Consider the following 16,102-nt stretch of genomic DNA (forward strand, 5'->3'; position numbering starts at 1 on the left):
TGAGTTTAGAAAAAAAAGTATTTTTGAGGTTAAAACAAAATTATTTTAATTTAAAAATACAAAATAATATTTTATATTTAAAATACTATTTGGTATTCTTTTTGTCAAAATACTCCCAGCTCTGTCGTCGAATGATAGTATCACCACAGACAATAAGTATAGCTTATCGCTTTAGACCGCACGTTAAATGCTGGAAATCGGCAACCTAAAAAGGATGCAGGGTCTTGTTAGCCGGCATCCAGCAATAAAATTTAGCTACGGCGGCGGCGGTAGCTTTATTACCAAATAATAACTGCCAAATAAATTTATATAACTCTTCAATTACATAAGTAAATGCAATATATTTATTTGGCAGTTATTGGCAACAAAGCCACCGCTAAACTGTTTCCTACTACCGTGTAGAAGAGTTGCCACGCTAAATTTTATTGCTGGATGTCGGCTAACAAAACCCCGCATCCTTTTTAGGTTGCCAATTTCCAGCATTTAACGCGCAGTCTGAAGCGATAAGCTATATTGTCCGTGCCTACCTCATACATTTAAGTAGTAAATACATTAACGCAAAAAACAGGCATTGATAAAAAAGTGTACAAAATAAATCCGTAAAAACGCATGACAAAATTGCCAAACTGTTGTTTATTTGTTGCTAGGATACGCGTAGGAATGCGGGATGTTGCTTATGATTCTTTCTAAAATTCTGCTGGTGGTATCAGCAATTCGGAAATTTAAAACTGCTGTTCTATTCCAGTAGCGGTCTGGAGCGAAGTTATATTGTCTGTGGTATTAGTATCGGCATGTCAAACATGTTTCAGGAATCGGTCAGTGTATTCTTTCCATTTTTTTATGATGGTTACGGAAATTTCGGTATACAATGCAACACGTTGTGTTCGATATTCAGTAGGCACCTCATCTGATTTTCGATAACAGACTTCAAGAACACATGAAATTATTTCTCGTGCACTACTTTTAATTGTCTTTCCTTGTTTACTTGCTATTTTCATAAATTTGCATCATTTATTTATGAAATATTTTGCGGTAAAAACGCAGTCCCTTTAATAAGGGAAGATGATATAATTATCATCTTCAAATCTAGTGTAAGTAGAGTAAAAAAAATGCACCTGACACGTCAAAAAGACTATCCTTCTATCCTTATTGTTGAACTGACGAACTTTGTTATGCTAGAAAGCGGCAATGCGCATCGTAGTAGGAGAAATAGTTTAAATCTGTGGTCAAGCGGTGTGCCGTTCTATTCTCACAATACCCAGTACTACTGACTGCCATAAAAACACGTGTCTTACAATCGACCAAAAAATCGCTTTCCTTATGAGTAAGAAATTATTTTTTTGTTAACATTTGCTGGTACTTATTATTACATGCTATACCTATATATTTTATGGTAAGTTCCAGTGAAGCGTTTAGTGTAGAAAAATAGAGGCTGCCTCTTTCTGTTTCATACTATTATGCAAATATTACATATTTATTCTTATTGCAGAGTGCAGTTATAAGAAGGCAACGGTTCTATCACTTTTTGTTTCAATATTACATAAAAGAGAATGCGGCCTACAGCCAACCCCGTATTACATTGCAGCCGCCCTAACATTTCAGATCTCTAGTAATGTGTCACAAGTTCAAATAATCATTGGCGTCGTAGTTATCAGTTATCTTTTAAAGTTAATTTTTGCACTTGGAAATAGATTCATTATAATGAAATGTTTAAAAAATAGCTTAATTAATATAAAATTATGTATCCATTCAACTATAGATGAGTATGAAAGTAACATTCGATTCTCTTCTATCTTAAGACGGTGAACCTTTCACCAATTGTTTGAGACAAGTACCTTTCCTTTACGACCCAGTAATGATGTACATTGGCCTGGACTGTACGTCTCATATCTGATAAATTGAAAATGATAGCGAAAGAAATATTTATTTATAAAACTAGCACATTTGAATAACTAATTCAAACACAGTGTAAAAAGTTTTTAAGGAAAGGACACAATATGTAGATTTGTTGAAAAGCTCTTAAATAATATTGATCAATATAATAAAAGTAAAAATCTACGATATTATGTAGAACATATAATCTCACAGGAGAAAAGACCACTTGTTTGTCGACAATAAGTGTTACGTAGCCGTAGGCGTCATAGAGATTTCACTTTCTGCTACCTAAACGAACATCTTCGTGGAGATTCTGTCCACAACCAGCCACATCACCTCTTCTCTATTCGGACGAGAAAATATTAACATTGTATTGTGCCTTATCACTTTCTCGTGCGTAACACTGCACGAAAAACGTTTACTTTCGAACAAATTATTTATAGTTTCAGATGGAAGTAAGTGTGCAATGTTTTTACTAACAAATATTATTTGAAAAATGAAAGTCTCTTAAGTCTGTTCTTAAAATTATTGCCTGTTTATACAGCATGAAAGTTGTATTTATTTATCGCTAAACCAAAGATTAGAAATTATCTTTGGTCAAACTGAGACAAGTTGTATATTCTATTCATAGCTAATAGATAAACATACACAGTTAATTTATTAAAAGTAAGTTATGGACTATAAAAAGCTCCCAATTTAAACTGCAAAATAATATTTTATCATTTTCGTTCTTTAAGCCCATTTTAAACATTTTAAACCGGAAACTTTTTTGTTCGCAACTGTATTTCCTAATTCAAAAAAGGCGAAAACTTCAAGTTTCAATTTTAATTTTCTATACAATGCGAGGACTACTGTCTCATCTTTTTTTTATTGCGACACGATTTTCAATATACAAGTTTAACTAGTTAGCGCATATTACGCTACAGCTATAACTTCAATATTTTTAAACAACGATGAAAGTATGTACCTACTTAATTTTAAAAGTTTTAAAACTATCTATTTAATATATATGTATAATATAATATTTAATATCATTAAATTTAAACTGGACTGATAATTTTCCAGAACTTTTGAAAAATAACGTTAAAATAAACATACCTTAATGGTTTAATTAAAGAAGATGATAATAATGAAAATGGCAGACGTCAATAACAGTGATTCTTTTTATCAAATTATTTCAGACTCATGGTCTAATTTGAGTCTAAGTATGACATGTTACGTCAACGCTTTGTTGAGAAAAAATCTCTAAAAAAATATAACACGCTTTTCTTTCTCTTGTGCATAGTTACCATCTACAGGAGAAAAGTGTGTGAATGCATCAGCATTAAAAGAATAGCAGGCGTAAAAATTGTTACAATTTTGACACCCAGTGCGCACACACCGTTGAAAGAAAAAGCAAAGTGGAGAAAGTGTAAATTGCACCTGCAAAAGAAATGAGTTTAGAAAAAAAAGGGAAAGAAGAAAAAATCAAAATATAAATTCGTTTATGTTAAAACGTTAATGAACATTTACAACACTTGTTCAATAATATCCGCACTGGCCATGGCCGTCAGACTTACACACGTCAAATACAGAATTCAGTCCAAAAAGCGTTACAACTTCCATTTTCGTTCGTATAAGTTGATCTTTTTTTAAATGATCCTGAAATTATGTACTTAAAAACCGACTGTCAAGCTTGATTTATGAAAAAACCATAACCCATAAACACGTATGCTTAAACAAAACAACCTTTAAACCCATTAACCCATAAATATTTAAACCCATAAATCATTTATTTGTATTAAAGATTTATGCGTTTAACGGTATATGGGCTTATGGGTTTATGTTTTTTTCATAAATGAAGCTAACCGCCTGTTTCTACATAGTTTTGAATCATTAAAAAATCAGCATATACGAATCAAAATGAAAGTCAGTAGAGATTTTCGAACTTTGAATTTTGTGTGCATCAGGCCATTGACTTTTTGACGTTTCAAAACATGTATCCCTTTTCCGGAAGAAGCTCTGATGTCCCCTTGTCGGTATTCAAATTTGTTCTGTGCATTGGTCTATGGCATTACGGTGCATGACTTGAAGTCACTGGTTTCCTGTCCTCGAAATTCTTTTATGAATCGTTTCGAAGTTCCAGATAGTTATTAACACGCGTCTGATTGTGTGAATATGACTAGATCATCACACCACTGCGGAAAATGAATGCTTCGTGCCGACAAAGGAAATGAATCCATAATTTTGAACACGACAAGGTATATCACCAAGGTGTAGAACCTACTACAAGATTCAGTGATAAGATCAAACAATTTGATTACTTGAGAAGGAAATAACGTCTGAAGAAAGCAAGCTCAATTAACTACACAGGGGTCTCATTCTAAGTGACTCTAGAACACCCCAACTTTACTATATTTCAAATGTTTACAAACTGAATGTGCCACTGTGACCAAAGGTGAGTGCAGTTAGATCAGCCATTCGCCCAGTTACTAGGTATGTGTCAAAGAAGTTGAAGGCTTAATGTGGCAGAAGGTAAAACAAGATTGAAATAATTCAACTAGACCTAATGAGTTTAGTGAGTTTTGACGTGACGCCATTATTTACAAAAATGTAATTTATAAACATTTTGGAATAACTTTATTGGAGTGGATTTCGTAAAAGTGTACACAAGAGTAGACCATCTTTTTTGTTAGGGATCAGTTTATGAACAAACTGAAGGGGTTATCCTTTTCACAGCTTTGGGTATCTACATGTAATCTTTCTGGAAGAGAAAGCCCTGGAGTCAAAGTGTTGGTTCAGATATATTTATATTTTTATTATCCAGCTCTACGGATACACCATAGAATAACTTCTAAACCACATTAATAGAATACTTTCGGATATCAATTTTATTATGGAGCTGGAAGAAAATAGTACCCTTTTGTTCGTAGATGTCTGAACTGGACGCCACCCTTGGGCGTACGCAATTTACCGAAAGCCAATACACATGACCCTTTGATATTTTTAAAGAAAAAATATTATTATTATCAAATGTCTTAATCAAATCAAATTTGATCTATTCCAGAGTTTTTCATATTTGTTTTATATAAAAAAATAACGTGGTAGAAATAATGAGGGTAATATTTATTCCACGAACAATTGTATACTGTTCGACCAAACTGACTTTGCCCCCGAGTTTCAGAAGTAATTTGTTTATATATTTAAAAATATAATACACAACCCTCCTTAAATAATTATATTTACCAGACCTAAGTAAATTTTTTGCACAGAAGATACCTGCCCTACTATTAAGGTCTCCTGTCTTTCTCATTTCTAATGCGAACTCTCTTCTTGATTTGCGCGCGTCTAGCGGACAAGATGAGTTTGGTAAAGCTGTACGTATCATGAAGGGTGAAGGCACATATTATTGTAAAATAGCAGACTGAACCATGTCTATTCTGATTTCATATTATTTCAACTATATAATTTGTAGAAGAGTAAAAGTATACTATTTATCTAAGTTACTGAAGTTGTGTCATTTCATAATAAATCAAAGAAAATTAATTGCTTTCTATTATGTATATTATACGTAACTGTAGAGCTGTAAAAAGTTAGGTGCATTAAAATGCAGTAATACGATAATTATCTATTTCATTTAAATATGCAATGACAGAGAAACAGCACATAACCATTTCTCTTTTATACAAAAAATAAATTTCTAATTTAGTAAATAAACGTTAAGTTATACATTTACGGTAATAAGACAAAAAAATTGTCTAATATTTGCGTATTAATCATAGCGCTGGCAAAAAGAAAACTTCTAGAAAAAAATACATTCCTTTATGTTATCATTTAGATATTGCATTTGATGCAGTGAGACACCTAGAGGGCCTCCAAAGCCCATCACAGAAAATAAATAATTTTAATTAAATTTTTTTTTAAATATATTTAAGTAATTATTATTACTTATTTCTACTGTCTACGTTCATTACGGGTGATTTTTCAACTTAAAGCTTTCAAAAATATCTCGAAAAATAAGCACTCTACGAAACAAATGCCCATAATCAAAACTGTATCATTCCGCGAAGAAAATACATGCTAAAATTAATCCACTTCTCCTCCTCCTTGTAGGTGGGGCAGGTGGTAACTGTGAAATTTTAAATACGAACTCCTATTTTTTATTGCAGATTCGGATTCTACGGCTAAAAGTACGTAGGATTTGTCTGAAACATATTTTAGATTCGCATGATAGATGGCGCTGTAATCGACGAAATTATACCTATACATACAACATATTTGCAATAAAAAATGCCAGGTTTTATGTAAATAGTAGTAAATACTCCAAATTCGTCATCAAGAAAGTTTATTCATTTTGACGTAGTGGTTTTCTGTTCCCTTCGGGCTGCTTGATTAAAATAAATTGTTTCTTAAAGTCAGGGATTTATTTCTTTGTACATTCATTTTGTGTTTTTGCAGTTGCAAAAAAACACAAAGAAAGAAATAACACCAACGTTAAATGAAACCATAATAAAATATTTTTAAAAAAATTATCTTCAAAACTGAATACAAAAAATATATTCATTTGAAAGCAGATTTAATCAAGCATTCCTATAAGTCATAAGCGAAGGAAATCGCGTTGGCCAATTTACCCAAAAAGGACGCCTGTTCCTGGTTTAACGATAATAGTAGCTTCTTGATAAGTCATTGTTCAGTAATTGAAAATTTAAGAAATAAAATTTGTTTTAGGATTAATTTTGATTATTTACAGTGATAACGTGGTATTTTTTATTGTAAATGTAGGTATTGCAGAATCGTTGTTGGTTGTGAGTAGGAGAAATCGAAAATGTTGAATTTCGTCGCCATCTATCACGAATCGAAAAAAATGTTTCTGATAAATCTACGTACTTTCAGCCGTAAAATCTGCAATAAAAATAGAGGTTCCTATTCCTAAGATTTCAAAGTTACACCCCTGCCCTATCTACAAGGAGGGGGAAGGGGACTAATTTCAACACTATTGTATTCCGTGATTAAATTTTGATCATAATATTTTTTTTTGTAGAGTGCTTATTTCCCCACATATTGAAAATGTCATGTTAAAAAAATCGCCCGGTATAGCTATTATAATTGCAATACATTTATTTTATTTTACATCATAATAATTTTATTTTATTTCATATTTACAAAAGCATTCTATTACATCCATTTGAAAATACACTTATTAATGGATTCTTTTTAAACACATTTTATATTTATCAAATTTTGATCCAATAAGTGATCCAGAATTTATGCCAAATTATATTATTACATATAAAAAGTTCTGATATATTTTTTAGTTTCGATAAAGTTCAGAACAGAATATACGTGTGTGTAATTTTAGTTGTTTTAGTCTGGCAATTGTTCTAGGTCTTTTGTGATTTGTGTGTTTTAATTCTAAAAGTTCTAAAAATTGTTAAATGTAATACCATACATATAATATAACTACTGTAACTATTATATCAATTCAATTTTTTTTTGGTTGCACCATTGATTTGATGAAAGTTTTTTAGATTTGGAGACTATACAGTACATGTTTGTATACCGAGATAAAAAAACGTCGATGAAATATTATTATTAATATCATAACTATTTCCATTTCATGTTTTGAAAGACAAATTGCATTTTATAACTATTTAATTTTATTTCTAAAATTGTATTACGACATTTAGTATGTACATTGCAATAATGTTGCATTTTTAAAAAATAATACGATCTATTCACAGTTCTACTTTCTGCAAGCTGCATAACACTATAAGTGGAAACGTCTTTTCACAAAAAACTTAGGTCATTAACCATTTCATAGGTATATAAATTTGTATTTCAAGCTACAATGATTTAAAGAAATTATTAATTATTGAAAAAAAGTTGTTATTTCATGGAATTTACAGTACAATACGTATACATGCATACAGAGGTTATATAAATATATGTTCTTATGAAGGTACTGCTTAATTACTTTTCTAGCTGATATATTTTAATTTGGTATTAAAATGCGCATGTGCTTAGTAAAAATATTGAAAAATCCAAGGGCTCCCAGATTTCATGCCCTGTATAAGTAACAGCCTTTTTTTATTTAATGATATCGCTTTTACTTAATGGCAATGAATCCCAAATGATTATTAGGTCATTGGCGTAGAAGTTGGGGTAAAAAAATCCCGCTTTACTAGTCATTCCTACGACACCGACCTACAAAAATTTGTAAATTTTATAGTAAATTTTAAATAAAGTAGGAAACTGTTTTAAGTAATTTTTTTTCCGAAGCTTTCTGATGAAAAATTAAAAGAAGGAATATTTGACGGGTCCCAAAGTCCAAATTACTATGTCGAATGATAAAAATTTTGTTGAAGTAATGAACAACGTAGAAAAAGTTGCATGGTTTAGTTTTAAAAACGTTGCTGAAAATTTACTAGACAAAAGATTTCACCAAGATATTCGAGAAATGGAACAACGGTATCAAGGAAGATGGGACTTGAATATGATGGCGGATTACTGTTGGATGTTTGAAAAATATATTCCTCAAATTCGGAAAAAGAGGAAAAAGGCACTACTACATAGATCTTTTGAAAGCAAAATAGTTCGTTATCATAAAAGAAAGTAACTCGATAAACCACAAATTTTAAAAGTAACATAAACGAAGGGGATTAAACACAATCTAGAATAATTGTATACACCATTAGCTAAACCACGAATTCTAAACTTAGAACAACCTAATGGATCGCAGGATAAACAAGCAAAATAGTATATACTGTAAAGGAAGGAAAAAAAAACGGCAAACGGGTATATTCCGATATTTTAAAATTAAATCTATCATCCAAACGAAACATCTTTGGACGAAACAACTTAAAAAAACCCTCATAATTTGAGTCCAATAATCTGTGATAGTTCCATGTGTTCAGAATATTCCCCCACCCCGCATATAACTTTTTCGTAATTAGTCAGAAAAATTAACTTCTTGCAAGTTTAAGTAATCTACCATAATTTTGATATGATGTTAAAATTTTACGTTACAGTTGCAATCACAATAATTTTTCCCATATGTTACAAACCTTTTGATGGATCTACAAAAAAATGCACAATTTCAAAAAAAAAAACAATATAGGTTATTTTGTGAAGAACTGCGAGGTAAGTTTTTGAACAACAAATGAAGAATTAAATAAATATTTTTCTATTTTATGGGATGTACATTAAATACAGTCGTCATAAGATCTATTATTAAAATACTTACAGGTATATAAGAACAGCTAATGAACTCTAATAATTGTGACATGTTATTACAGTAGGTATAACTACTGACATAGCATGTTATTACAGTATAATGCTCTACATCGCATACCAGTGATTGTAACGAGCAGTACAATGTACGATTATACAGACAATAAAACAAGGAAGGTATTTTTTTACTCTATTTTATAGGTGGTAAATAATATAACATTTTTTTCCCTCAAAAATCTCATCAAATAAAGTCAATCAACACAAGGTTTTTGTATCTTATCAGTGCCCGATAACCAGCTAGTATTAAATAATAATCCGTACAAAAAATGATACCTATGTCTAAATATAATTATTACAAAAACACATACCTACTATATTGAAATTATTAAATAATGCAATCATTCAAATAAGTATTTTGTATCTTTGCTTTTCACTCATCATCCTCGACAAAAGTGAATGCGTAATAAGTTCATATATACAATTTTTTTAAAAAAACAAGGTATTAGTACGTTATTTTATTCCGTATTCTTCTCAGCAAACCCTTTAATTTGATACCCATATCATAGGGGTGCATAAAAAATAACTGGTCCGCCATCTTTGAGAGTTCGCTATATTGGATTTAGAATGACGTCCTTAGCTAACCATGCATTGTCATCCAAACGTGTATGCAAAATTTCAGCTCAATCAGTTGGGGATAATTATTTTAAAATTCAGTTGCAAGATTTGACTCATACTAACAAGGCATAAGTTAAATAAAAGCTAGTAATAAATAGTAGCAGCTGTAGTTTTATCTTAATACCTTTAAAATAGAGTAAAAAAATACGAGAGCTAGTTCGACGGTATATGGCCATTTAGGAGGAATCTACATTCCTCCTTCATCAGAAAAAAGGAGTCTTTCTAGAAACATCGGATTTCGGTTAATTTCACAAAATTCGACTAGTTTATCAAAATTGTTTTCCAAAAGCTCCTGAACTAAGATAAGGATGTCAATTTTCCTTTTTTAGCATTCTAAGAATTGTTGAATGATCCATGTTATTATCTAATGCTACTTTGGGATGAACTGGTATGGGAATTTTCTTAAAATGCTAGTTTTATATTTTCGGTTGTTTGTAACGATAATCTAAGTTAAAAAAGAGTAACTGTTCGTATTTTAAATAAAATGGAAGAGATCTTTTTTCTTAGAAATACTACTAGATGTTACAAGCAGTATCGAATTTTCAAAATAGCCAGCAGTGTAGAAGAATATGTATTTCAGCGATACCCTATATTTGTACTTCTTAGGAAAGAGATATTATACACGGGCAACTATATGATCAATTGACGGTGTCTCAGTATGGTATTGTACAGAATAATGTAATATTAATATTGTATTGGTTAGTTCACAGCGAGTGTCAAAATATTAGAAGACAGAGCACAAAAATTGTTTGTTTTACAAACTTTTGTCCAATTTATCCAAGAGTTATTTGGCAATAACTCAAAAAAGGATGAACATTTTCGGTTTTTTTATGGTCATACATATAATATTCCATTTAATTACTCTCTTTCATAAAAGTTTAGGATTAAAACATTATTCAATGGCGTATATATAGAGGGCGCAGTGTTTATTTTGAAAATTGTGCGTATGTTTGTGCCGAATTATTTTTACTAGGTTCAATATATTCGCCATATGTATACAAAAAATCCGGTGGAATTTAAATAACTCTAAAATTTTAATTTATTTTATCTTTCATTATTATTAATAAAGAATTGCAGTTCTTACCTGACTGTTTGCTAAACGTCAACTGTCTATCTTGCAGCAGACTGTCTTTGATCTGGTAATACCTCATCCCATTCGTGTAGAGGGTACCTGGTAACAGATGTCTTAAAACTAATTCTCTCGCTAAGATTTTGTCTGTAACTGTCCGACTAAGGTCTTCGGTGGAGAGCCCCGCGAAAGCTTTGTCTGTTGGTGCAAACAGGGTAAACGTCTTCGAACCTGTAGAACATAACATTTATAAGATATAATAAAGTTCCAGTATACTTTAAAAAAATCTAGGTCAAGGGAATTAGAATATGAAAATAGCAAGTAGTAAATAAATTTATGATCAAAACCTAAAGTGATTTTAAGAGTTTTATTTTTTATTACGCCACAAAATATGATTAAAAACAGGATTACAACTAAAAAGAGAATATACGGTTGCTATACATTTTCAGGACTGATTCCTCTTGTAATAAAAACAAATAAAAAATAGTAACATTTTTCTCTAAAATAATTCGTAAGGATTCTATAGGGTATAGCTCTACAGAGAAAACGTGGGTTGGGTCGTAGACCGTATCTCATAGTATTTTGATCGTTGGATCAATTCGTGTTTTGACCTTAACATCAAAAAACTGCTCTAGAAAGTGATTTTCGAGATTTCAAATCGATTTGAGTAGTCAATGATTGAAAAAACATTGGAATTAAAAGATTCTTTGTAGTAGTTAGTTACCTTCACGTCAGAATATTTTGAAGTAAAAGTAACCAGTGACGTGGAATTAGGAGAAATATCTTTTGTAAATTTGGATGGACTGTCTTCAAAATTTTTATGTCTCTTGACGAACTTTTTTTGTTGAATGTTATATGCCCGTTAGCAATAGATCATAGATAAAAAGCAATTATTTTGCTCTAACTTCTCAACAGTTAAAGGCATGTAATTATGGAAAAATTGAATCCATTCCTCGACAGTCGTTCATTCAAATAAATTTGTAGAATATTTGAAGTTAATATATTGACTTTCAGCTATGTTGTTTTGGTTCATAACAACGCTCCTTACTCGGTTTTTTGTCATTAATGTTCTATGGAAAAAAAAGGAAACACGGAGACTCAGAAGTTTATATTGGAAATGGTCCTTCAAAATACGTAAATGAAGATTTTCTTTCCTGTCAAATAACTTCATGCCACGTAGACCTCTGATAATTCCGACTCCACTGTTTAGGCTCTGTTACTATATTGCACCAAATGGCTCTTGAGTAATTAATCAGAAACTGAGTTTCATTTCCAACTTGTGAAGGATCATACAGTCTTTACTCTTTATTATTAGTTATATATAAGTAATAGTATTTAAAAAATCGTGGATAAAACATTTTAATAATTATTTAGAGAAACAGCTATTAACAAAAATAAAATTAAGAGAAATAAGCAAAACAAAAAGATAAGAAAACAGTGTTTGATCAACAAAACTAAATTTGTCTTTCATTTTTCAATATAAAAAAACACTATTTTGATTATCTTTCATTTTTCAATATAAGAAAACACTATTTTGATAATCTATTTTTCTAAAGACTTTAAAATAAAAAAATTAAGGTATTATTTAATCACAACCTCTCTAGTTTGGACTGCCTAACTAAAATTTGGAAACTATTTGTTTACCATTAGATTAGCTACTAATTTCTATATTTCATTGTTTTATCACATTCAAGCGGCTTGTGTAGTGGGCCAAATTTGACATTTTTAGGAGGCTTCCCGTATTTCGATTTTTAAGAAAAGTTTAAGAGGGCTCTATAGCAAATAAGCAACCAGCAATACATTTTTATAGATTTTATTACACAGTTTGTCTAAATATGAATTAATGCACAAATAACAGACTTTCCCCCATTTTAACAGAGATTTTCTATAAAATGGACTTAGTTTGAAACTCAAATTACTTTTTAGTGTAAAGAAATTTGTAATCTACGATGCCGCTTGTTCAAAAGTGACAAATTACAAATTACTTTACAATAAAAAGTAATTTGAGTTTAAACTAAATCCATTTTATAGAAAATCGGCGTTAGAATGGAGGAAAGTCTGTTATTTGTGCATTAATTCATATTTAGACAAGCTGTGTAATAAAGTCTATAAAAATGTATTGCTGGTTGTCTATTTGCTATAGAGCCCTTTTAATAACAAAAACTTGATTTCAAAATCTTAATTCGTTTAAGAGGTGCAGAGGATTTTTAATTTTTGTTTTATTTATTATCAGATAACTTTACATCAGACAATTTTTGTATATAAGTAACACGGTGGATAAATATTGATCCAATTTTTTTGTCTGCAGAAATTGCAATTGTTTGAGCCAAACATAGACATTTTAAATAATTTTATAGTGACAAAATACTCTTGTATCACTTCAATGGTTGCACCGTTTTGGAGTAAAATATGTGAGCACATAACATGCCTTTAAAACATGGATAATTATTTTATTTTACAAGAAAATGTATATATTTTTTAAACCAATCGTTAAAAATACTAATTTATTATATTAAAATTATAATAATTTAGTAAAGGTGATTTTTAGGATAATAAGACAATAAAGTTATTATGTTAACCAAACACTGTCTTCTTGTACTCTTGTTTTACTTCATTTTTGTAAGTAGTTGTTTCTCCATGTTTCTGAAACCTTTTTATTTTATTTTTTTTTGTGTCCCTGTAATGGCACTGAAATATACCATAATTTATTTTGTACTACATGGTTATTCTCATAGGATATTTGTAAGTAATTCCATCAATTGAAATGGTCTATGAGTGCAAAATTCTTGTGTCTTGTAACAACTTTTAATTCAATCTTAAATGGCGCATCGTACTGAAATGATACGAAAGCACTTCTTTACTGTAAAATTGTATAAAATATGTAAATTTTTTATCGAACGGTATAAAAGCATACAAGCAAAATAATCACGGCAAATTTCCAAACCAGGCAAAATTTGAGAAACTATATTTTCATCGAGTAATAATGCTTTATTTATGTTATGTGTAAGATCTTTTTTTAGTAATTTTATTTATGTATACTTAATAGTTTTTATCTTTTTTGTTTTTTTTTTGTGTTTTGTGTTTTTATCTATCTATCTGTCTGTCTGTCTATCTATCTATCTATCTAGCTATAATGTCCAATTTCATATTGTACTGTGTTATCTCTTTCGATATTCAGAAAAACAATTTTCAGGAGCTCTAGAATGTAGGTAAGTTAATTTTATATAAACTTTATACATATAAACCTTTTCCCCTATTCATGCCGCGATTTCGCAGGCTTTTGGGGTCTCTATGTATTAAATATATTTGTGAATGCTTTATGTTTCGCTAATATGAACAGAAGTAAAAATATCACATTCTCCCACAGTATAGAAATATCAGCCGCACCTACCTTGCAAAGTCTCGGCAAGCCCGGAGGCAAAAATCGCTCGGAGAAAGCTTGTAAATCTTCGCTCCCTATCAGACTGAAGAGTCTGCACGATATCTCCCACGGGTAGAGGGAACATGACTCTGTCCACAGCGTGCGCTGTACCTTGGGGTATCTCTATGTCTTTTTTGTCTTCTAGAACCTTGGCTCCGTTTATGGTAGTTACCTACAACATAATAACGATCACATGCAGTTAATGTAGTTGTTCGCTTTTTACTTTAATTGAAAAATTTGAATATTATTAACATTAATTAAGCGACAAACGCAACCCTATTGTTTTAATATCCTCTAATTATCTAATTGGTTAGTTTAATTAGTGAATACATATGCCTAACATTTAAATTTCGTCATGAGTCTTATGTTAATTTTATTGTGACCCATTGAAGCTAAAAGATTACTTTATGTCCTCTTTTCTAGGACATGGGAAATTTCTGATCCTAATTCGTAGTGATTGAGCCAAACATGCCATTTCAAAAATTATGTCTTTCAGAGCCCAAGTATGAAAAACAGTATTCTTTTTGTGGTTATTGGTAGAAGGTACTGGTTACACTTTACTGATGAAGCAAATATCATGTAAACTTTAAACTACTCTTGTAACAGTAGGCCTTGGCTTTTGTACATACTAGGTGAATTGATCTAAATAGTCTTATTTTAGTTTGGGCAGTCTGTGGTTGGGACACCCTGTATACAGGGTTGACCATATTTCAGTTCTAAGTTCTCACCATTGGTATCTTGAAAATTTAAGACATACGAAGTAGGTTAAATTTGAAAAAGGCGAAACAATCACACAAATTATGTTTGGAGGTTTTGATCTCATAGCATTCTATGTAATTTAAATAAAAATAATGGTACCTAACTGAAAGTCAAAAAATTCAATAATTTTCGAAAGAAAATAGGAACATGAATCTCATAGTTTGATTCGAATTCTTTTATTCAATTTTTGGTGTATTTTAATGTTTAAAACGTGTTTACTTTCGTTTGTATCTTAATTAATATGCGTCCACACAAACATTTTTTCAAATTTTTTTCTCGCGACAATATATCTTAAGCAACTCTAAATAATATGTAACGAAAATGCAAACAACTTTTAAAGTTTTATACTGAAAATAGATGTATTCTATTATAATTGTGAAACTAAGTGAATAGTTAACAGAATAAGTAAATTAAACTATACCAGAGACACTGTACAGGGTGTTACAAATAGTAGGTAAAGCCGTTAACTACATATTCTTTAGACTAAAATAATGGGACTTTTTTTATGCCATTTTTAACGGCTTGACCTACTAATTTGCAATACCCTGTATATTTAAATTTGTATAAAAAAGAAAAATAATAAATCTTTCGAGAAATTGGTAGGGAGTATTTTGAGGGGTGAAAAATAATGTCGTGGTTCCAGATTGCATATGAAAAATTGATGATGCAATTCTTTCAAAAATTGGTAACTAATAAAATCATAAAGGTTAAGAGATATGCGCATTTTTGGGCTTTATTCGATAAAATAATATATCTTCTTAATTTTTTTTTACTGAGCTAATAGGTTGCACATTTAGGCTATTGACTAGAAGATTAAAAAAAAAAATATTTTACTACATTAATCGTTCAAATGGTCATTTTAGATGAAAAAACCGCGGAGTGCTATTAAATTAGAGGGTGGAAATTGGAGATAGGGGTGAAAATGCACCCCTTTCAGTTTTTTAATTGTAGCACGAAAACGAAGCAAAATTTCGCTATAGTTCATAGGAAAAATTATTTAGAGAATTGAATTTCCCATAGAAATGGCTTATTTAAAAAATTTAAAAAGAAAATTTTATGCAAAAAAATCGTTAATAAACAATTTGAAATAAAGC

At 30.4% G+C, this 16,102-nt stretch overlaps 1 protein-coding gene across 2 annotated transcripts in view; it reads right to left on the minus strand.

Annotated features, from left to right (window-relative positions):
• LOC108914546 overlaps positions 1 to 16,102 on the minus strand; it is a 73,595-nt gene that overhangs the window by 9,521 nt on the left and 47,972 nt on the right. For both annotated transcript variants that reach the window (XM_018720377.1, XM_018720376.1), the window contains exons 4-5: positions 14,220 to 14,421; positions 10,844 to 11,059 (exon numbers count right to left, since the gene is read on the minus strand). In XM_018720377.1, coding sequence (XP_018575893.1) covers positions 10,844 to 11,059; positions 14,220 to 14,421 — 418 coding nt within the window. The remainder of the gene's footprint in view (positions 1 to 10,843; positions 11,060 to 14,219; positions 14,422 to 16,102) is intronic.

The sequence above is a fragment of the Anoplophora glabripennis genome, unplaced genomic scaffold, assembly GCF_000390285.2.
Source record: "Anoplophora glabripennis isolate ALB-LARVAE unplaced genomic scaffold, Agla_2.0 scaffold1034, whole genome shotgun sequence".
Classification (NCBI taxonomy): Eukaryota; Metazoa; Arthropoda; class Insecta; order Coleoptera; family Cerambycidae; genus Anoplophora; species Anoplophora glabripennis.